The sequence below is a fragment of the Anomaloglossus baeobatrachus genome, chromosome 11, assembly GCF_048569485.1.
Source record: "Anomaloglossus baeobatrachus isolate aAnoBae1 chromosome 11, aAnoBae1.hap1, whole genome shotgun sequence".
Lineage (NCBI taxonomy): Eukaryota > Metazoa > Chordata > Amphibia > Anura > Aromobatidae > Anomaloglossus > Anomaloglossus baeobatrachus.
The window spans coordinates 56,556,792-56,579,041 of NC_134363.1; the positions used below are offsets into that span (position 1 = coordinate 56,556,792).

Consider the following 22,250-nt stretch of genomic DNA (forward strand, 5'->3'; position numbering starts at 1 on the left):
AGGTAGGCGAGTCCTTCAGGCGGCGGTTGCCCACCTGTAAGAGGGGGCCGTTGTTTCGGCTCTTTTTATCGAGGTATTCTTTTACCCACCCAAGGACTGCTTTTGGACGTCCCAATTGTCTGGGTCTCCCAATGGAGCGACAAAGAAGAAGGGAATTTTGTTTACTTACCGTAAATTCCTTTTCTTCTAGCTCCTATTGGGAGACCCAGCACCCGCCCCTGTTCCCTTCGGGCTGTTTGTTCTTTTGTGTACACATGTTGTTCATGTTGAATTGTTCTTTTGGTTCATGGTTTCAGTTCTCCGAACATCCTTCGGATTGAATTTACCTTAGACCAATTTATAAGTTTCCTCCTTCCTGCTTTGGCACCAAAACTGATGGGCCCGTGATGCACGGGAGGGTGTATAGGCAGAGGGGAGGGGTTTACACTTTTTAAAGTGTAATACTTTGTGTGGCCTCCGGAGGCAGAAGCTATACACCCCAATTGTCTGGGTCTCCCAATAGGAGCTAGAAGAAAAGGAATTTACGGTAAGTAAACAAAATTCCCTTCATTTCAATTTCTTAAATGTATAGTCATCATTTAAAAATTGAATATATGTTTCTGGTATTCCATAAACCTATGTTTAATGGGTTGTTTAGTAAGTCTATGATGAAGGTGGGTAATTTTTTTGATAGAAGATGTGTTTCTTGCAGAAACTCCCATATACGAGTCCATTTATATTTCTCTGATATTGGTAGATTGTATTTTATAAGTAATATGTCAAAAGGAATAATATCTTTATTACTTACAATATCGTCAAGGAAATGTATACCACATCTTTTCCAATTTAATAATTTAATTCTTGGTATCATCAGTTCCACAGTATCTATCGAGATGTTTTATAAACTTGTCATCGAGACCTTTTGTGCCCACACTTGTTACTTGCTACAGGAGTGTTTGAATGATCATCACATGCTTGAAACAGAGTTGTTTACTTACAATTTTGGAAAAGTGGGAACAATTTTTTGTTCAACTTATTTTTTGGGGTTCTTTGTGAAAATATATCCAATTTGCCATTTTTCATGTGTCTCAGTGGTTTGTCCTCCTCCACCCCCAAATACACACAAATTAAATGTGTATAGGATAAAAAATTTGTAATTGCAACAATTCCTTACTGGAATAATTTCAAGGGTGCCAACACTTTTGTCCATGACTGAATGTGACAGTAGGCAGTTTGATCACATTGTCAAGGACCCCCTTTAAAAAGAGGCTGTGGTGGGAGAACCCTGTGACTGCATAAAATTGGCAATTGAAAGATCATAGTAACTTTGTAAAAAAAAAATATATATATATATATATATATATATATATATATATATATATATATATATATATATATATATATATATATATATATATATATAAATATATAAATATAATAAAGTATAGTAGCTTTGTAAAAAAAAAAATAAAAATTAAATAAATATATATATATATATATATATATATATATATATACATACATATTATAATATATATTTTTTTTTTTTTTTTATAATTACAATCTTCCAGTTTGACCCATTCTTTCTTTTTTTTTTTTTTTTTTCTTGTTAGGAATGATCAAAATCTAAACAAGCGAAATCGCAAAAAGAACATGACTATGGATTTTGATGACCCAGAAAGAGATTTCAAGAAGGAGAAGCGTGCAGCGCGGTTTCAGCATGGGCACAGCCCTAAGAAGCTGCGGCTGGAGCCTTTAGTTCTGCACATTAATCTAGATCCAAGTGACTCTGGTAATATGGACTGGAATGAGCTGAAAATTGTAGGAACGTCACAGGACATCACAAAAACGTACCTACGCTTGACTTGTGCTCCAGATCCATCAACCGTTCGACCTGTTCCTGTAAGACTTCACTACTTCTGCTTTTTTCAATATTCACATTTCACCTTTTAGTATATGTATTCATTGTAGTTATGGCTGTAATTATATCTTTGTGGGGTCATCACAAACATGATGTAGCAAATCTATTACCACCAAATGTAACGTGTTTTTAATGTTCACCTAATATTAGCATTTACTCATCTTATTCTTGATTCGTAGGTTTTGCGCAAGTCTTTGACCATGGTAAAAGGGCACTTTAAAGATAAACAAGACTATGCATTCGCTTGCGAGCAGTTAAAATCGATTCGTCAAGACCTAACGGTACGTGCCACTACTGGCTCCTTCACACTAAACATTTGTAAAAAGAAATGCAAAATTATAGTGAATTTCATCCAAGAATTTTCAGAAAATGGCTGGCTGCGGAGTTTTTTGGGGCTTTCTTTGTGGGTCTTTGCCTGAGAAAACTGCAGGTCTGAAAGATGGCTTGTTCACATACCCTTAGACACATTCTTGTCCACGATTTAAACAGAAGTGTACTGCTCTCTTCCTCCCGGATTCCTTTTGTGTGGGGTGATGCACTCCTGAGGTTAGATGCGCTTCAGGGCCGGCAAGGCGGGACCGCGCGTCACTGAAGCTGGGCAGATCAGTCCTCTTCAGAGCTGCGCTTCCAGGCAGCGCCACACGCATCGGTATACTGGGGAATAGTGACAGCGTGCACTTAAATGACTGCAGATGTTTGGTTCCAAACCCTTTTAATTACTATCCCATTTTCCAGCACATTGAGTTTATTTATTTTGTATGTTCTGCAGGTCCAAGGCATTCGCACAGAGTTCACTGTGGATGTGTACGAGACCCATGCACGGATAGCACTGGAAAAGGTAATTTATTATTAATACATGTGAACAGTTGTATGGAGAACGGAGAACGCCACGTAGCTTTATAAAATTTATGGGGGGGGGAGATGGATGTACCGGAAGTCAGACTATGATGGAGAGTAAGAGACCTTAAAGGGTTGTTCCTGATGGGTCATGCTTGAACGTTGTCAGTCATTGGATATCTCAAGAAGTCTTTATAGTCCTCTATAAAAGCATCGAATTAAATAGTTAAATTTCCTAAGCTTCGTATTTTTTTGTTCTAGCACGTAATTTTCGTCCATGTACTTGCTTGTAGCCTAAGCTTTTTGTTTATATTTCTAATGTAGGGCGATCACGAGGAATTTAACCAATGTCAGGCACAACTGAAATCCTTGTACTCCGAAAATCTCACCGGAAACGTAGGGGAGTTCACAGCGTACCGTGTATTGTATTACATCTTTACGAAAAACTCTGGGGGTAAGTACATGCGTAACCCTCACCTGGGGATATGTTCACACTGCGCTTGCAATGCATGTTTGGCAGATGACTTCTACTAAACAGTCATGTGTCAAGAAAAGCATTTTTTTTCCATACGTCTAGGTGGAGTATATTAGTGGGCCTGTTTTTTTGGTTTTTTTTGTGTATGTGTGTGTAATATATATATATATATATATATATATATATATATATATATATATATATATATATATATATATATATATATATATATATATATATATATATATATATATATATGTCCATCCATATCCTGTCCACTGCCATGAACTTGAGAACGGCGGCAGCTATAGGCACAGAAGTGGTGTCTAGGTATAGTAAAGTAGCCATGCGCTACGCAATGGAACCACCTATAGCGCCACCTGGTGGAAAAGAACGGAGTTAGCATTTTTAACTCAAAAACGGAACGAGATAGAGGAAAAAAAAGTGAATTACAAAGTTGTAGGGTGTCATCAATTCCATACGAGTCGACACCTTGCATACAGAAATGCTATGATATGAAACCCATGACCCCCCAAAACATTGAATGCTGGTCACACATATGGCGCTCATTTAACTTTGATGCGCAAAGTGGCCCCCGTCGACTGCAACGCACATCTGGACAGCATACTGTATCTTGCTGCACGTTGTGCAATCTGGTAGGTGACACGTTTGCACAAGCGTCTGTGATACGTCGTTGTAGGTCCTACAATGTTGGTGGAGGGGCCGCATACACCTGCTGTTTGATGTGACCTCACAGAAAGAAGTCCAATAGGGTCAGGTCAGGTGAGCGTGGAGGCCACTCCACGCAGCCACCATACCCAATGACTCATAGGAAGGTCTCCATGAGGTATCGCTTCACGTCCGCAGCCTTGTGAGTTTTACACGTTCTAATCATAGCATTTCTGTATGCAAGGTCGATTTGTATTGCATTGATGATGCCCCACAACTTTGTTAATCACTTTTTTCCTGTGTCCCCCAATGAAGACTCAGAGAAAGAGATTTTACGGTGAGTACACAAAAATCCCTCTTTTTTTTTTTTTTTTTTTTTTCTCTCGTTCCGTTTTCGAGATAAAAATGCTAACTCCGTTGTTTTCCACCAGGTGGCGCTATAGGTGGTTTCATTGTGTAGCGCATGGCTACTTTACTATACCTAGACACCACTTCTATGCCTATAGCTGCTGCATTCTCAAGTTAATGGCGGAGGACAGGATATGGGTGGACACACTGTATAATATTTAAAGTCAATGGGCAGGTTTTGCATAATGGACCTAACATGTGCTGCACACGCAGTGTGGACATAGGCTGACAGGTATAGGTTTTGCACTTCTGTGGCTTTTGATTTGTCATTTTTCTTTTCCCTCTTGCAGATCTGACTACAGAGATGGCCTATCTGACTAAAGAGCTGAAGGAGGACCCTTGTGTTGCACACGCGCTCTCTCTTCGCAGTGCTTGGGCTCTTTCAAATTATCACCGGTTTTTCAAGCTTTATAGAGAAGCCCCGCGCATGTCTGCTTATCTCATCGACAAGTTTGCAGAAAGGGAGAGGAAGGCAGCCCTTAAGGCCATGATTAAAACGTATGTGCAGGCTGCCCAATTAGTGTATCTAATGAAGCCTTCTTTTTTCAGCTTCTTCGGCATGCTTAATTATTTTTTTATTAGTGTGGACAGGTAGATACTGGGGAGACACATAGTATTTCTAAAAATGGCCCACACATGACTTTTACATAAAGGATTGTGCCAGATGGTCAACACGCAAATGCTTTATAGAAGGGCTGATAGATCGGGTCTAGTGATCCACAGGTGAGAAAGGGATAGAAAAAAAATCTACCTCTGAAAGGTACAAATAGCAAATGGGGTCAGTTATCACTACCCATAGAGGTGTGTAAAAAATGTCTTCCTGTAGGTCTGTCCCATAGGAGACACTTCTATAATTATTCAGACTGGGGCTGGATTCAGGAAATCCATTTCTTTAAAGGCTACACATGAGAAATATTTTTTTTATTTTATTTTTAAACATTCATTTTCTCTGACGCCTCATTGGGGGACACAGGACCATGGGTGTTATGCTGCCTATCCATAGGAGGACACGAAGTAGATGCAAAGATGTTAGCTCCTCCCCTGCAGTATATACCCCCTGGCTCAGCCAGGCTACTTCAGTTTTAGTTTAGTGTCTATAGGAGGCACATCTCTGCAGACTACTGCAGCAAGAATTTTTTGTTTTTAGAGGGCGACTGTTTCCTTCGAGGACCGATTTCCCAAAACCATCAACAGGCGCGAACGCAGAGTGTTGCCTCCCTGTACTCCTCCTGCGACGCTGGATCCTGGGCTGTTACTCACTGGACGACAGGTCTCATGGCACTGATTTTCCACAGCCCAGAGCCGATGACAAACTTCCTCAGTCCCTCTGGTAGGCTCTGAGTTGATACACGCTCTGCACCAAGTGTGACCAGACACAGCAGGCGTCAGAATCTCCACACTGGAGCTGAGGTGAGATCCTCCCTGACAGGAATTTTACCTGAGAAATCCTCCCTGACAGGAATTTTACCTGAGAAATCCTCCCTGACAGGAATTTTACCTGAGAAATCCTCCCTGACAGGAATTTTACCTGAGAAATCCTCCCTGACAGGAATTTTACCTGAGAAATCCTCCCTGACAGGAATTTTACCTGAGAAATCCTCCCTGACAGGAATTTTACCTGAGAAATCCTCCCTGACAGGAATTTTACCTGAGAAATCCTCCCTGACAGGAATTTTACCTGAGAAATCCTCCCTGACAGGAATTTTACCTGAGAAATCCTCCCTGACAGGAATTTTACCTGAGAAATCCTCCCTGACAGGAATTTTACCTGAGAAATCCTCCCTGACAGGAATTTTACCTGAGAAATCCTCCCTGACAGGAATTTTACCTGAGAAATCCTCCCTGACAGGAATTGGAGCAAAGGTCACTGTCTGGATTTACATGGGCTGTTTGCAGACTCCTGCATAGCTTTCCACCTGTGGCGGGGAGAGGGGAAGAGATCCCAGGACTCAGTGCAACCGCAGCTGCGGAACACTTATGGAGCACAACTACAGTAACAGCTATAAGGCTGTGTGCACACGATGCGTTTTTTACCGCGGAAACGCTGCGTTTTGAACCGCAGCGTTTCAGTGGCAAATTGCATGCGTTCAGCTTTCCCAGCAAAGTGTATGGGAAAGCTGAAAAATCAGTGCACATGCTGCGTTTCTTTCCGCAGCGTTTTGGATGCCAAAAATCGGTGCGGAAAGAAAAGCAGCATGTCACTTCTTTTGTGCGTTGTGGCTGCGTTCTCTCCCCCATTGAAATCAATGATGTGGGGTCAGAACGCAGCCACAACGCATGGACCTGCTTTTTTGTTGCGGTCCGCGGCCTTTGTCGGCACGCCAGAACGCAGGCATTTACCTGGAAGTGAGGTCAAGAGGCTTCCTGTTGACCTCACTTCCTGGCAAAGCCCCCGGTGTCGCCAAAGTGCCCGCCCCGACCCCCGACCCCCCTCCCGAAAATCCAACATGGCCGCGCGCACAGTAGCGCATCGGCCGCCCTGCTCCTATGATTTCTGTCGCATGTGCAATAACACATGCGACAGAAAACTGTCCCCCAGGCCCTGCCCGGTCACCCCTATTCCCCCCGGTGTCATACATACCTGTCCGGTCGCAGCGCTGATCCCCCGCGGCCCCCTCCTCCTCCTTCACAGTGCACGCTGGCCGGTCACATGTGCAGAGCAGCTGACAGCCAGCACTGTGTTCAGTGTGAGCTGTGCTGGCTGCTCGCACTCTGCAGCTGTGACCCGGGGAGAGTGGGTGCAGATTTTTGCACCCACTCTCCTCAAATGGAGGGTCTGCCCTCCTAGAAAATGGGGGATACGTTCCCTGAACGTGCCCCCATATTCTAGAAGGTCCAGAGGCGACGTGGGACATCCATATGGATTTCTGCGGACCCATTTTTTTTAATTAAATTGGAGAACAAGGGAATGATTTGGGGAGTGTTTTTTCTAATAAAACATTTTTCTTTGTCGCTCCATTGGGAGACCCAGACAATTGGGTGTATAGCTATTGCCTCTGGAGGCCACACAAAGTATTACACTTAAAAGTGTAAGGCCCCTCCCCTTCTGGCTATACACCCCCAGTGGGATCACTGGCTCACCAGTTTTGTGCTTTGTGCGAAGGAGGCAACACATCCACGCATAGCTCCACTTTTTAGTCAGCAGCAGCTGCTGACTATGTCGGATGGAAGAAAAGAGGACACATATAGTGTCCCCAGCATGCTCCCTTCTCACCCCACTGTATGTCGGAGGTGTTTGTAAGGTTGAGGTACCCATTGCGGGTACGGCGGCAGGAGCCCACATGCTGATTCCTTCCCCATCCCTTTTTACAGGGCTCTGGGTGAAGTGGGATTTACCGGTCTCCAGGCACTGAGACCGTGCTCCATCTACAGCCCCTGGAGAAGATTCTGGATGGAGCGGAGTACATCAGGGACATGGCCCTGCTTCCTCAAGGTACTCTGTGTCCCCGTGCATTTGGCGCTCACACCGCAGCATGCTGGGTGTTGTAGTGCGCCGGGGGACATCAGCGCTGCGGCGCCTGTGCCATGGCCTCATTCAGCTTTGCTGAAGCAGGCTCACTTATGGGAATTGGTCGCGCCGGCCGCTGGGACTGCGGCGCGGCTGGCACTTGTAGTGCGCCGGGGACTTCAGCGCGGCCTGCGCTTTTACGGCGGCCGCGCTGATAACTAGAGTCCCCGGCTTTTGCGGCCTGCTTCCGTTCGTTCCCGCCCCCAGACCTGCCAGTCAGGAGAGGGGCGGGACGCTGGCCACTTCCAGGAATCGGTCGCGCCGGCCGCTGGCAGCGGCGCGGCTGGCACTTGTGGTGCGCCGGGGACTTCAGCGCGGCCCGCGCTTTTACGGCGGCCGCGCTGATAACTAGAGTCCCCGGCTTTTGCGGCCTGCTTCCGTTCGTTCCCGCCCCCAGACCTGCCAGTCAGGAGAGGGGCGGGACGCTGGCCACTTCTATGAATCGGTCGCGCCGGCCGCTGGAACTGCGGCGCGGCTGGCACTTGTGGTGCGCCGGGGACTTCAGCGCGGCCCGCGCTTTTACGGCGGCCGCGCTGTTAACTCGAGTCCCCGGCTTCTGGGCCTAGTCTCCCTTCGTTACCGCCCACAGCCCTGACAGTCAGGGTAGGGGCGTGACGCTGCATAGAGCAGAGCTGAGAGCTGGAGTATGTTTTGCATACTCCACCCCTCTCACTGTGTGCACTGTGAATCCGGATTCCCGCACTTTCTCAGGCACGCCCACGGCTTCCTTCTCTACAAGGACACCGGCAGCCATTAGTGTCAGTTTCTGTACGATACAGAGACAAGTGTGGAAGACCCTGGCATTCTGATAGTCACACAATCGCTGTAACAGGCGTTAAGCAGCACCTGTGGTGCTAACCCCACTAGTGCAGAAGTGCACTTATAGATATGCTTGTACTATATACATTGCACTGTTTGGTCGCACGTTGTATATACCCTCCTGGATTATGCGGAGGAGTTATCAGCATATTCTCTGTGTAAAACAAAGGTGCAGAACCACATGTTTTTCTATACAGCTGGTACAGCATGTACGGCTATACGGCCGGCAGGTACATAGACTCCCATTGTATGCACTAATGGCCAGGGGATGAGGACGGTGTCTGCAGTATTTACTGACAGTTTTTCTGAGACTATGGCTATGATACTAGAAGCCTAGCAGTCCGGACATGTCTCTCACAATATGGGCACTGTTGAATCATTGATCCATGGCCCCCCTCAGTGTGAATAACTAACAGCTCCGGGAATGTCACACGCATCCCAGAGTCCGGCTCTGCACGGACGTCAGTCCCAGACAGCCTAAGTGGGCTCGCTATGAGCGGCCTCGGTTTCATCAGGGTCCTAACAGAAGGACTCGCTGTGTAATGAGGCGGAAGTAGCGGCTCAGGATTCTGATCCTGAGACCGCTCTCAATCTGGATACACCTGATTGTGACGCCATAGTAAATAATCTTATAGCGTCCATCTATAGAATGTGGGTTATTTCTCACAGCTCCTCCAGTGGAGGAGTCAGCTTCACGTATTTTTCTGGACCACTCTGCCTTCAGAGAGGCAGTCCAGGAACACCACGCTTATCCAGATATGCGCTTCTCCAAACGGCTTAGGATACACGTTATCCCTGTCCCCTGACTTGGTCAAGGACTGGACCCAATGTCCCGAGCGGCATCCTCCAATCTCCAGGCTTGTAGCTAGATCCATAGTTGCAGTGGGAGATGGAACTGCAAACTCAAAGATGCCACTGACAGACAGATGGATCTCTGGTCGAAAGCCATCTATGAGGCTGTCGGCGCACCGTTGGCTCCGGCATTCTCTCCCTTGGGGCACTCCAAGCTATTTCAGCTTGTCTTACACAGATTGACACGGTTACACGTACATCTGTGCCGCAGGTGGCATCCTTAACCTCTCAAATGTCTGCATTTGTTTCTTACGCGATTCAGGTTGTCCTGGACTCTGCGAACCGTGCGGCGGTAGCCTCCGCTACTCCGTGTTTTTAAGCAGAGCCTGGTCTGCTCGTTAAGTGAATGGAAGGCAGATTCTGCTTCCAAAAAAGGTTGCCTAACCAGTTGCCTTTTTCTGCTGACCGACTGTTTGGTGAGCGTTGGATGTAACCATCAAACAGTCCAGGGGTAAGGATTCATCCTTTCCTCAGCCCGGACACAACAAACCCCAACAGAGCAAGAGGCAGTCGGGGTTTTCGGCCTTTTCGAGGCTCGGGCAGGTCCCATTTTTCCTCGTCCAATGTGGACTCAAAAGGATCAGAGGAGCTAAGATTCTTAGCGGGCTCAGTCTCGCCCAAAAAAGCGACAGTCTGAAAACCCGCTTCCAAGGCGGCTTCCTCATGACTTGCGGCCTCGGTCGGTAGCAGGCTCTCCCGCCTTGGCGATATTTAGCTGCCATAGGTCAATGACCATTGAGTGTGAGACATTCTGTCTCACGGGTACAGGATAGAGCTCACTTCTCGTCCTCCAACTCGATTCTTCAGAATTTCTCCACCTCCCGGCCGGGCCGCTGCTCTTCTGCAAACAGGGTGCACTCTATAGGCAGAAAGAGTGATGACCCCCGTTCCTCTTCAGGAACAAGGTCACGGTTTTTACCCCAAATTCTTTGCGGTACCTATAACAACGGGCCGTTCCGTCCCGTTCTGGATCTAAAAATGCTCAGCAAGCTCGTGGACACCAGGCGGTTCCGGATGGAATCCCTCCGCCATGTCATCGCCTCAAGGTCCCAAGGATATTTCCTAGCATCATTAGGCATCAAGGATGCTTATCCACACGTGCCGATTGATCCAGAGCACTAGCGTTTCTACGCTTCGTTATAGGAGACGAACACCCTCTGTTCGTAGCTCTACCTTCCGGCTAGCGACAGTCCAACTGGTCTTCGCCAAGGTCAGGGCAGCAGTAGTCACAGTCCTGCACTCTCAGTGTCACTCTGTGGTCCCGTATTTAGACGATCTACTTGTCAAGGCACTCTCTTAGGAAACATGCCAACGCTGCCCGAACGTTGCGCTGGAGACTCTCTAGAGTTTTGGGTGGATCATCAACTTTTTAAAGTCAGATCCGACCCCGACCCTATCGATAACATATCTAGGCATAGAGTTTCTTACTCTCTCAGCGATAGTGAAGCTGCCGCTAGACAAACAGCATTCACTACGGGCTGCAAGCTCTTCTTTAAGAACCAGTCGCACACATTGAGACGCCTCATGCACTTCCTACGTAAGATGGTAGCAATGGAGGCAGTTCCTTTCGCGCAGTTTTACTGCGTCCACTACAATGGGACATTCTCCGCCAATGGGACGAGGAGTCGACGTCCCTCAACAGAGTCGTCGTTCTTTCTCAGGCGGCCAAGGAATCTCTACGGTGGTGGCTTCTTCTCACCTCTTGGTCAAAAAGAAGGTCCTTCCTATCCCCGTCCTGGGCGATAGTTACGACAGACGCGAGTCTATCAGGGTGGGGAGCAGTTTTTCTCCACTACAGCGCTCAGGGTACGTGGACTCAGCAAGAGTCCACTCTTCAGATCAATGTTCTTGAACACAGAGCAGTGTATCTTGCCCTACAATCCTTCCAACAGCGGCTGGAAAGCAAGCATATCCGACTTCAGTCGGACAGCTCCACAGCGGTGGCATACATCAACCACCAAGGAAGAACGCGCAACCGGCAAGCCTTCCAGGAAGTCCGGCAGGTTCTGATGTGGGTGGAAGACACGGCATCCACCATATCCACAATTCACATCCCAAGTGTGGAAACTAGGAAGCTGACTTCCTAAGTCGCTGAGGTGTGGCCGAAAGAGTATGGTCTCCTCACCCGGACGGGTTTCAGGAGATCTGGCGCCGCTGACAGAGGCCGGACGTCGATCTAATGGCGTCACGGCACAACAACAATGTGCCAGCTTCATGGCACGGTTTCACAATCATCGAGCTCTGGCGGCAAACGCCTTAGTTCAGCATTGGTCGCAGTTCCAGCTACCTTAGGTGCCACCTCTGGCATTGTTGCCCAGAGTACTGCGCTAGATCAAGACCGACTGCGGCCGCGCCATCCTCGTCGCTACAAATTGGCCGAGGATGTTGTGGTACTCGGTTCTGTGGTGCCTCACGGTAGGCTAACCGGGGGCACTACCAGACCAATCAGACTGGCTGTCTCAAGGGCCATTCTTCCATTTGAATTCTACGGCCCTCAACCGGATGGTGTGGCATTGAGTCCTGGAACCTAGTGTCGTCAGGATTACCTCAGGACGTGGTTGCCACCATGAGACAGGCTAGCATACCAACGTCCGCCAAGATTGACCACAGGACGTGGAAGATGTTCTTATCTCGGTGCTCGGCGCAGGGTGTTTCTCCCTGGCCGGTTGCATCGTCTATGTTTCCTTCCTTCCTGCAATCTAGGTAGGAAAATGGGTTGTCGCTCAGTTCCCTTTAGGGACAAGTCTCAGCGCTATCTGTATTTTTTCAGAAACGACGACTTCCTCAGGTACGCACGTTCCTACGGGGAGTTTGTCTTCTCAGCACTCCGTACAAGCGGCCGTTAGAGCCCTGAGATCTGAACAAGGTTCTAATTGCTCTCCAGATGCCGCCTTTCGAGCCTTTGAAGGATGTCTCCCTTCCCGTTTTTCACGGGAAGTGGCCTTCTAGTAACGGTCTCGTCTCTTAGGAGAGTTTCCGAGCTAGCAACGCTCTCATACAAACTCCCTTCCTGGTCCTTCACCAGGACAGGGTAGTTCTGCGTCCGGTTCCGGAATTTCTCCCTAAGGTGGTATCCCATTTTCATATCAATCAGGATATCACCTCACCTTCTTTGTGTCCTCGTCCAGTCCATCAATTTCAGAAAGATTTGCATCTGTTGGTTCTGGTGAGAGCACTCAGGTTCTACTTCCCGCATGGCGCTCCTGCGCCACCCGGATGCACTCTTTGTCCTTGTCGCTGGTCGGCGTAAACAGTCGCAAGCTTCCAGATCCACCCTTGCTCGGGGGCTCGAGGAACCAATTCTTGAAACCTACAGTTCTACTGGGCTTCTGGTTCTCTCAAGGCCGAAGGCCCATTCTACCAGAGCCGTGGGTGCATCCTGGGCATTACGGCACCAGGCTACGGCTCAGCAGGTGTGTCAGGCACCCACCTGGTCGAGTCTACTTACTTTTACCAAGCATTATCAGATGCATACCTACGCTTCGGCAGACGCCAGCCTAGGTAGATAAGTCATTCAGGCGGCGGTTGGCCACCTGTAGGAGAGGGCCGTTTGACGGCCCTATCATGAGGTATTCTTTTACCCACCCAGGGATTGCTTTTGGACATCCCAATTGTCTGGGTCTCCCAATGGAGCGACAAAGAAGAAGGGAATTTTGTTTACTTACCGTAAATTCCTTTTCTTCTAGCTCCAATTGGGAGACCCAGCACCCGCCCTGTTTTCTCGGGGTTTTTCTGTTTTTTCGGGTACACATGTTGTTCATGTGGTATGGTTCAGTTCTCCGATGTTTCCTCGGATTGAATTGGTCTTTAAACCAGTTATTGGCTTTCCTCCTTCTTGCTTTGGCACTAAAACTGGTGAGCCAGTGATCCCACTGGGGGTGTATAGCCAGAAGGGGAGGGGCCTTACACTTTTAAGTGTAATACTTTGTGTGGCCTCCAGAGGCAATAGCTATACACCCAATTGTCTGGGTCTCCCAATTGGAGCTAGAAGAAAAGGAATTTACGGTAAGTAAACAAAATTCCCTTCTTTGTTGTCTTTTTTTGATTTTGTTTACTGTCAATTAGTTATGTCGGGTGTCTGATAGACGCCGTGACATCACTAATTGCTGGGCTTGATGCCAGGTGACATTACACATCTGGTATCAACCCCATTTATTACCCCGTTAGCCAACGCACCAGGGCGCGGGATGAGTTGGGGCGAAGCGCCAGGATTGGCGCATCTAATGGATGCGCCACTTCTGGGGCGGCTGCGGCCTGCTATTTTTAGGCTGGGAAGAGTCCAATAACCATGGCTCTTCCCACCCTGAGAATACCAGACCCCAGCTGTCAGCTTCACCTTGGCTGGTGATCTAATTTGGGGGGACCCCACGTTATTTTTTTTTTTATTCTTTATTTATAAATAAAAAAAAAAACATGGGGAGCCCTCCAAATTGATCACCAGCCAAGATGAAGCTGCCAGCTGTGGTTTGCAGGCTACAGCTGTCTGCTTTACCCTGACTGGCTATCAAAAATAGGGGGGACCCCACGCCATTTTTTTCATTTTTTTTTTTTTTTTTTTTTTTTTATTGGATAAATACTAAGCTAGGCACCCTTTAGTGCCACATGAAAGGTACTAAAGGTGTCAGCTTAGAATATGCAGGCGGGGGTGGGACGTTCTATATATTTGACATCCCTTCATCCATTGACGCTTTTTAGGCTGTGTGTCCACAATCAGGGTTTGCAGCGTTATGGGCGCTGAGTGTTTTCCCTGCGTCCATAACGCTGCGTTGTGCAGTAGAAGCACAGTGGAAGGATTTTTGGAGATCCCATGCCCACTGTGCTTCTTTTCTCCGCAGCATAAACTGACCGGTAGCGTGGCTTCCCGAGCCTCAGCATGTCAATTTATGCTGCGGAGACGAGTGTTCTCTGCAGGTAGCATAGAGCTCCACAGCAGCCTGAACCCAAATCGTGGGCATGGGCAGCTGCAGGAAGGCTGGCACTGTGTACTATACGCCATGTCGCTGGATCATGGCCACATAGCCTTAGGCCCCTTTCACACGTCAGTGATTCTGGGACGTTTGTGCTTTTTTAAATGTACCAGAATCACTGACATACGCAGACCCATTATAATGAATGGCTCTGCTCACACGTCAGTGATTTTTCACTGCACGTGTCTCCATGCGGCGTACCCGCGTGTGCGTGATTGCCGCACGGAGACATGTCCATTTTTTTCTGGCATCACTGATGTCCCACGGACCACGCAGTGGTGTGATCCGTGAAACACGTGCCAGAAAAAAAACGTGCTTTTAAAATAAAAAACATTTTAACTCACCCGGCGTCCTGCGATGTCCTCTGCAGCCCGTGCAGCTTGCTGCTTCTGAGCCGGCTCATTATTGTCGCGCATATTCATGATGCACGACACAGCCGACCCGGAAGCAGCTGCTGCGGGGGTCAGCGCCGGCCGGATGCTGCACCGCGGGAGCGATCAGCACCATGGAGAGCGGGAGCGGGTGCAGGTGAGTTAATCTCTAAGTGCAATCACGGGCCACAGAGAACGGAGCCCGGATTGCACTTAGACAACCCACGTGTGCCGTGATTCACGGCACACGGAGGGACATGTGCGTGTTTTACACGCCAGTGAAAAACGTCAGTGTTTTTCACTGACATGTGAAGCGGGCCTAAAAGTGAGAATATTGTTGCTACAGCAACATTTTGGGTGAAGTAGCTGTGGATTTAAAATGCTTAATATACTCCTGAATAAAATCCTTGATGGGTGCAGATTCCAAAATGGGGTCACTTGTGGGGGTTTTCTGACGTATAGGTACCTAAGGGGCTTGGTGCGCGAAGTTTATTTCAACTTTTCCAAAATTCAAATGGTGCTCCTTCCATTCCAAGCCCTCCCATTTATCCAAACAGAATGTGGAGAAGGAAATGACATCACAGGTTTTTTTTTCCAAAGGTCTGTGTTCAACCAACTTTATTATCACTGACAAGTCTTAAAAAACGCACCTAAAAAAACGCATGAAAAACGCATGAAAAACGCATGAAAAACGCATGAAAAACGCATGAAAAACGCATGCGTTTTCGATGCGTTGTTTCTCAAAAAGCATTGTTTACAATTCTCCCCTCTGCCAGAGGGTGCGTTTTTTTCCGCGCGGAAAAAAAAGCAACGTGTGCACATACCCTAAGACTTCTAATGTTCAGCCTGAACTACCTGCCACACTGAACTACTAGGGTTTGATAGCACCTCTTCCTTCCGGGAGTCCGGTGCTACTGTAGCTCGCAACCCCCCCCGCTACCACTGCAGCAACCCCTGCCAGCCCAGTGCCTATGGCTCCCAGTCCCCTGGAATGGGCACAGTTCCAAGAACCTGGTGCTGGCTATGCAACATCGTCCTCACACCCCTTGGGGCCCCTGGACAGAACGCGGCCTGATGACACCTCTATAGAGGGTCCTTCTGATAAGAATCAGCCCTGTGCTTCACCGGTTGCAGATCAGAAAAAGGGCATGACCCCCAGGGTTCTTCCTTGGGGGTACACAGATGGGGTTCTCCCACATGTTCCGCGGTCTCTGAGGAGCCGGAGGAAGGGGAATGATGTTTGTACCAGGATGATTCCTTGGTTTCAACCTCCCCGAGCGATCAAGCTGCGATGGACTCCCTTATTGCAGCAATCAACCAAACTGCATGTGGAAGATCTCCCATCCACTACTACTGACCCTGCGGTCTCCTTTAAAAGGGTGAAGAAACCTCAAAAAAATAAAAAAATTGACGCCGCTTCGGTATCCGTAAACTCATGGAGTCCCGGTACCCCTTTGGCTTAGCTGTCTCTAAGGGCTGGGCCGATCCGGCCTCGGTGGACCCTCACCCGGCTTCCCGCCTGCCTGAAGGACCCTCCTGTCTTTTACTTGATGGATCCTCCTTCAAGGACCCGACAGACAGACAAGTGGAGCAGCTCGATCGCTCCGCCTTGAGGACGCGGGTCCCTCTCTCCTTCCGTGTGGGTCGCACAGGGACCTGGAATACCAGTTTTCCTCAGACCCTCACAGATGTAACAGTTCACATTGCTGCGGCGGCGGAGTACCTCATGCAGGCCTCCCTCGACGCTGCTATCTGCGCAGTTTTTGCCGCCTCAAATACCATAGCCATCCGTAAGGCCCTCTGGTTCCGATAATGGAGAGCGGACCCGGTCCCTAACAAGCCTCTCACAGTACTTCTTTCCAGACCAATGGTTTGGCGATCGTCTGGACAGGCTCTTTTTCCTGACGCCACGGGAGTAAAAGAGTACCTCCCTTGCTCAACACTAGCCCAGGACGGTTTTTACTAGACACGTAGGGCCCGACCTTCTCAGCCCTTCCCGAGTCCACCTCGTCCTGGCAGTCTAGACAAAGACCGAGGAGTCTCATCCTCCTCCATCTGGGCTGCCGCCTCAGACCACAAATGGGGGCGACACCCTGTGTCTTCCGGTTACCACATTGAATTCCGGACTTGATTCCCGGGTCGGTCTTTTCTCTCAAACCCTCCCCAAAGGCTCCAAAACACCGCAAGGCCTTCTCCTCAGCAATCCACTCCCTCCAAACGGCAGGGGTAATGGTACCTGTTCCGGACGGTGAGAGGTTCAAGGTCTTCTATTCCAACCTCTTGTGGTCCCCAAAAAAGGACGAGTCAGTTCGACCCATCCTGGACCTCTAACACCTGAGCAAACGTGCACGTAAGGAGATTCAGAATGGAGTTCCTATGGTCCATTATTACCTCTATGGTCGAAGGAAAATTCCTTGCCTCCATAGCTATCAGGGACGCGTACCTGCACATATCCATCACCCCAGCTCTCCAAAAGTTCCTTCGCTTTGCGGTTCAGGACTTCTTTTTTTCATTTGTAGCCCTACCCTTGAGCCTGCCACAGCACCAAGGGTCTTCACCAAGGTCATGGCGGCCGCCATGAGTGCCCTTCACGCCAGGAGAGTGGCGGTTCTCCCTTGCTTGGATGACCTCTTCATCGGCTCAACCAGCGTGCAGATCTCTGGGCACCCTATCCCGCTTAGGGTGGCTTCTGACTCCAGTCAAATCATCCCCGGTCCCGTCAAAATCCGTCTCCTCCCTGGGCATGTCCCTGGACACCCTTCGGGGCTTGATATTTCGCCCTCAAGACAAGGCGAGCACTCTACAACAAGCAGTACATTGCTTTCTACGTACTCCTCTCGCTCCATACAATTCAGTGTGAGAGTGCTAGGGAGGATAGCGGCGACTATAGAGGCAGTGCCGCTCGCTTAGCCACTCCAGTGTCCACTGCAGCTTGCGCTTCTAGCTGCCCTGGAACAAGAGCCCCCTTTTTTTTCCTTGGACGAACTTTTCACCTGACACCTTCAGTGAGGTATGCGCCTTTCTGGTGGCTTCAGCCCTCTTCCATATCGAGAGGGAGATTTTCTCTCCCAAGTGGACTGGCTACTCCTGACCACGGACGCCAGCCTCTTAGGCTGGGGAGCAGTGTACTGGCTCCACACTGCTTCGGGACGTTGGACGCCCCAGGAGTCTTCCCTTCCCAGAAATCTTCCTGAAAATCAGCGCGACCTTTCTCGCGCTCAGGTCGTTCCCTCCCCCCCCCCCATCTGCTAACAGGTCGTTTGATTCGGGTCCAATTGGACAATGCAACAGCTGTGGCCTTTGTCTATCGGCAGGGAGGTACCAGCAGCAGCAAGACAGCTTATCTCGAGTTCCCCAGGATCCTCACCTGGGCCGAATCGACGGGGTCTGTGATTTCAGCGGTACACATACCGGGAGTAGAGAACTGGGCGGACTTCTACGTCGCCAAGGCCTGGCCGCCGGAGAGTGGTTTCTCCACCCAGAAGTGTTCCCACACATCTGCACTCGCTGGGGTACACCAGACGTGGCTCTAATGGCCTCAATGTTGAACGCAAAGGTACCCGCGTTCTTAGTCAGGTCACGTGATCCACAGTCCATCGGCGCGGATGCTTTAGTCTCCTGAAGTTGCTTCCGTCTATCTTAAATGTTTTTCACCTCTGCCCCTGCTGCCGTAAGTAATCAGGAAAATCGAGGCAGAAGGAGTCCCGGTGATACTAATAGCACCGGACTAGCCCAGGTGCGCCTGGTATGCAGAATTAGTACAATTGCTCATGGCGCCACGTAAGCATCCCAGACCTGCTGACCCAAGGGCCCATTTCCCATCAGAATTCCAGAGCCCTGAAGCTGACTGCCTGGCCATTGAGACCTGGACTTTAACAAGAGCGAAATTCTCTCCCGTGGTCAACTCCACCATGTACAGTGCCTGAAAGCCGGCCTTCATCCAATATTTACCACCGTACGTGGAAAGTTTTTCTTTCCCAGTGCAGGGAATCTAATGTCCAACCTATGCCTCTGGCGATCCCCAGAATACTTGATTTTTTTTTTTGCAGTTAGGTTGCAAAAGGGGTTGGCCCTCAGCTCCCTTAAGGGGCAGGTTTAATCTCTCTCAATATTCTATCAATACCGCCTAGCTTGCAATACGCAAGTCAAGACTTTGCTCAAGGGCGTTTCCGATATAGTTCTCCCGTACAAACGGTCGCTGGACCCATGGGACCGCAATCTCGTTTTGGACGGTATCCAGAGGTCCTCCTTTGAACCTCTTAAGGAATCTTCTCTTGCTCTTCTCTCCTGGAAGATAACATTCTTAGTGGCGATTTCGTCCATCAGACAAGTTTTGGAACTGACAGCACTCTCTTGCCAGGAACCCTTTATGATCTTTCACCAGGATAGGGTGGTTCTACGCCCCCTTCCAGATTTTCTTCTGTAGGTTACTTCCCCGTTTCATTTGAACGAGGACATAGTTCTGCCTTCCTTTTGTCCACACCCAGTCCATAGGGTGGATAAGTCTCTACGTTCGCTAGACCTTGTGAGGGTTTTCAGATATTACGTATCCAGGACAGCCCCTTTAGGAACATGGACTCCTTGTTAGTCATTCCTGAAAGGCCTAAGAAAGGACAGGCAACTTCATAGGCAACGCTGGATTCGCTCTGCGATCCAGAAAGTCTACCGCTTGCAACTCAAGCCCATTCCTAGTGGGCTGTGGACTCATTCTACACGACCAGTTGGCACCTCTTGGGCCAATAGGCATCAGGCTTCAGTGGAGCAGGGGTGTAAGGCTGCGACCTTGTCTTGCCTACATACTGTTTCAGAACATTACCAAGTCCATACCCAGGCTTCGGCTGAGGCGATCCTAGGTAGGAAAATTCTGCAAACGACAGTAGAGCACCTATGTCAGTAGGCGCTCCTGGCTATCCGGGACTGGTTCCTAGTCCTTGGGTTGCGTTGTTTATTATTTACCTGCCCAGGGACTGCTTTAGGACGTCCCATGGTCCTGTGTCCCCCAATGAGGCGTCAGAGAAAAACGGGTTTTTGTGTACTCACCGTAAAATCGTTTTCTCTTAGCCATCATTGGGGGACACAGCACCCGCCCTGTTGGGCCTTAATGTTTTGTTTCTCAATACATTTTTGTTATGAGTATTCACTCACGTTTTTTGTTAGTTGTTCTCCTACTGCTTGTGTACTAAAACTGAAGTAGCCTGGCTGAGCCAGGGGGTGTATACTGCAGGGGAGGAGCTAACATCTTTGCATCTACTTAGTGTCCTCCTATGTATAAGCAGCATAACAGCCATGGTCCTGTGTCCCCCAATGATGGCTAAGAGAAAACGATTTTAGGATGAGTACACAAAAATCTGTTTTTTTGTTAGAATATAAAATCATATTACAACATATGTTTGAACAGGGATAATACTTCTTATCACAACAAGTTATTTGGACAGAAATGTTTTTCTAATTCTCCCAAAAACTGCACCGTATCTGTCCAAGTGGAGACTAAAGATAGTGCGATTACAGTCATTGATCTTACAATCTCCAAGAATGTTACTTGGACCCGAAACCTTTTCTTCGACAATTTACGGGAACACGTACGGGAATACTTAACAAAATGTTCTGTGCCTGTGCAGATTGAGTGACCTCGGGCAAAATGCAGAAATAGCTGTTTGTTGGGGGGGGGATGTTTTGCCAATGTTCCCGAGGTAATAGAATAGAGATCTCTGGTACATACAGGCTTGTAATATGTAACGGTGTCCAGAGCAGATTCTGGCATGTAGTATTGCGTCACGGCAGAGTTTGTGGTGTTGAGCATTTTTACAAACCTGTTTCTGTGGTTTTATTATTTTTTTTTATGATGGTAAGTATTGAAGTGATGTAAACTGGAAGTTTATTATTGTGGGGGGAGTGTGCAGTATTTGGTTTCTCAGGCTGCTAGATCTCCTCCTTGTTCTGCACAAATACTCAGATACAGATCTAGTAGGATGTGGTGAAGTAATTGGGGGTGCAATACTAGGCACCCCCCCCCCTCCCCGGCTGATCTGCTTTAACCGGTGGTGACCATAAGTCCTCTACTGTCGCAGCTCCTGCTCTTCTATTACATTGCATGATAATTGGATATTACAAGTCCAATTATAAGACCAACTCAGGTCCCCATTTTAGCATCAAGTTGGTAGCATTTAAAGGTTTTATCATAAAGCGCTCTTCTAATATGTTTAAAGGAAGATTTACTTGCAAAATAGTAAATCAGTTTATGAATATCAATGTATGTAAAGTTCTGCACACCTAGCTTTCTTATACCAGCGCAATAGGCCCCCGTATAACCAAAATACGTTAGACCTTTATAATCATTGGCTTGCTGAATAGGGAAAACAGGGCATGGTATATTATTGGTGAATTAGGCTTACAACGTCTCCAGCATTATTACTGCATGCAGCAGCATCATTACATCATGTCTGGTTCGGCGAATGTAGACACTTGTGTTACTTTTTTTCCCCCATGAGCAAATTGCAGTAACACCGCCTGCTGACTTGTAAATGCCTCTCCGGTCAGGCTATAGTCATTAACCGTATTTGCTCCAATTCAATAAAATCGGTCCGATTTATGCTAATCACACTGGATCATAGTTTCATCAGTGTGATCTGAATTTCTCTGCTGGGGAGAAAATGGTGGAAAAAAAATTATTCTTCTTTGAGAACACTTTTATTTGCACAGCCGAGAGGGATCTGGTTTACAGATGCAAATCGTTCATGCTGCTGCTCTCCCACTTCCACAGATTTGGTCCGAATAAAAAAATTAGACATGTGCCCGGCCCCATAAAATAATATTGGACCGAAAATATGATTTTCTTCTCTTGCACAAAAGGAGTTGTTTCAGTAGAAACCTTTTTTCAACCATTGCTCTTCAACTGCTACTAAGGATGCTCTCTATTCCTGTTACTAAAAGCTCTAGTACTTGTGTGTTCACAGTAGTCATGCCATAAATCCTATTCAGTTAGCCCATGGTTGCATTACAAAGGACTAGTGATGAGGGAGCCACTGCCATGTTCAGTACTCATAACTAATAACTAGTGATGAGAGGGCACTATCATGCTTGGGTGCTTGGTACTTGTAACTAGTGATGAGTGGGCACTACCATGCTCAGGGGCTCAGTAATCTTAATAAGCAGTTGGATGCTTGGATGGGCTCGACTTCTGTACAGAGTATTATGGGAGTCAATGGGGAACACGAGTATTTTTCGGAAGATCTTTAAAAATGCTTGTATTCCCCATTGACTTCCTTTTATACTCGGTACACGAGTCAAGCCTGTCCAAGTGTCCGACTGCTGGTTACGAGTACCGAGCATGGTGGTGATCGCTCATCACTAGTTACGAGTACTGAGCACCCGAGCATGGCAGTGCCCGCTCATCACTAGTTACATGTACATGTACTAAGCACCCGAGCATGGTAGTGCCTTCTCA

The 22,250-nt window shown here is 48.1% G+C and overlaps 1 protein-coding gene across 2 annotated transcripts in view; it reads left to right on the plus strand.

The window, feature by feature from the left end:
* Positions 1-22,250, plus strand: part of LENG8 (leukocyte receptor cluster member 8) — a 161,486-nt gene that overhangs the window by 137,353 nt on the left and 1,883 nt on the right. For both annotated transcript variants that reach the window (XM_075327596.1, XM_075327597.1), the window contains exons 11-15: positions 1,593-1,881; positions 2,080-2,181; positions 2,670-2,738; positions 3,062-3,191; positions 4,580-4,787. In XM_075327596.1, coding sequence (XP_075183711.1) covers positions 1,593-1,881; positions 2,080-2,181; positions 2,670-2,738; positions 3,062-3,191; positions 4,580-4,787 — 798 coding nt within the window. The remainder of the gene's footprint in view (positions 1-1,592; positions 1,882-2,079; positions 2,182-2,669; positions 2,739-3,061; positions 3,192-4,579; positions 4,788-22,250) is intronic.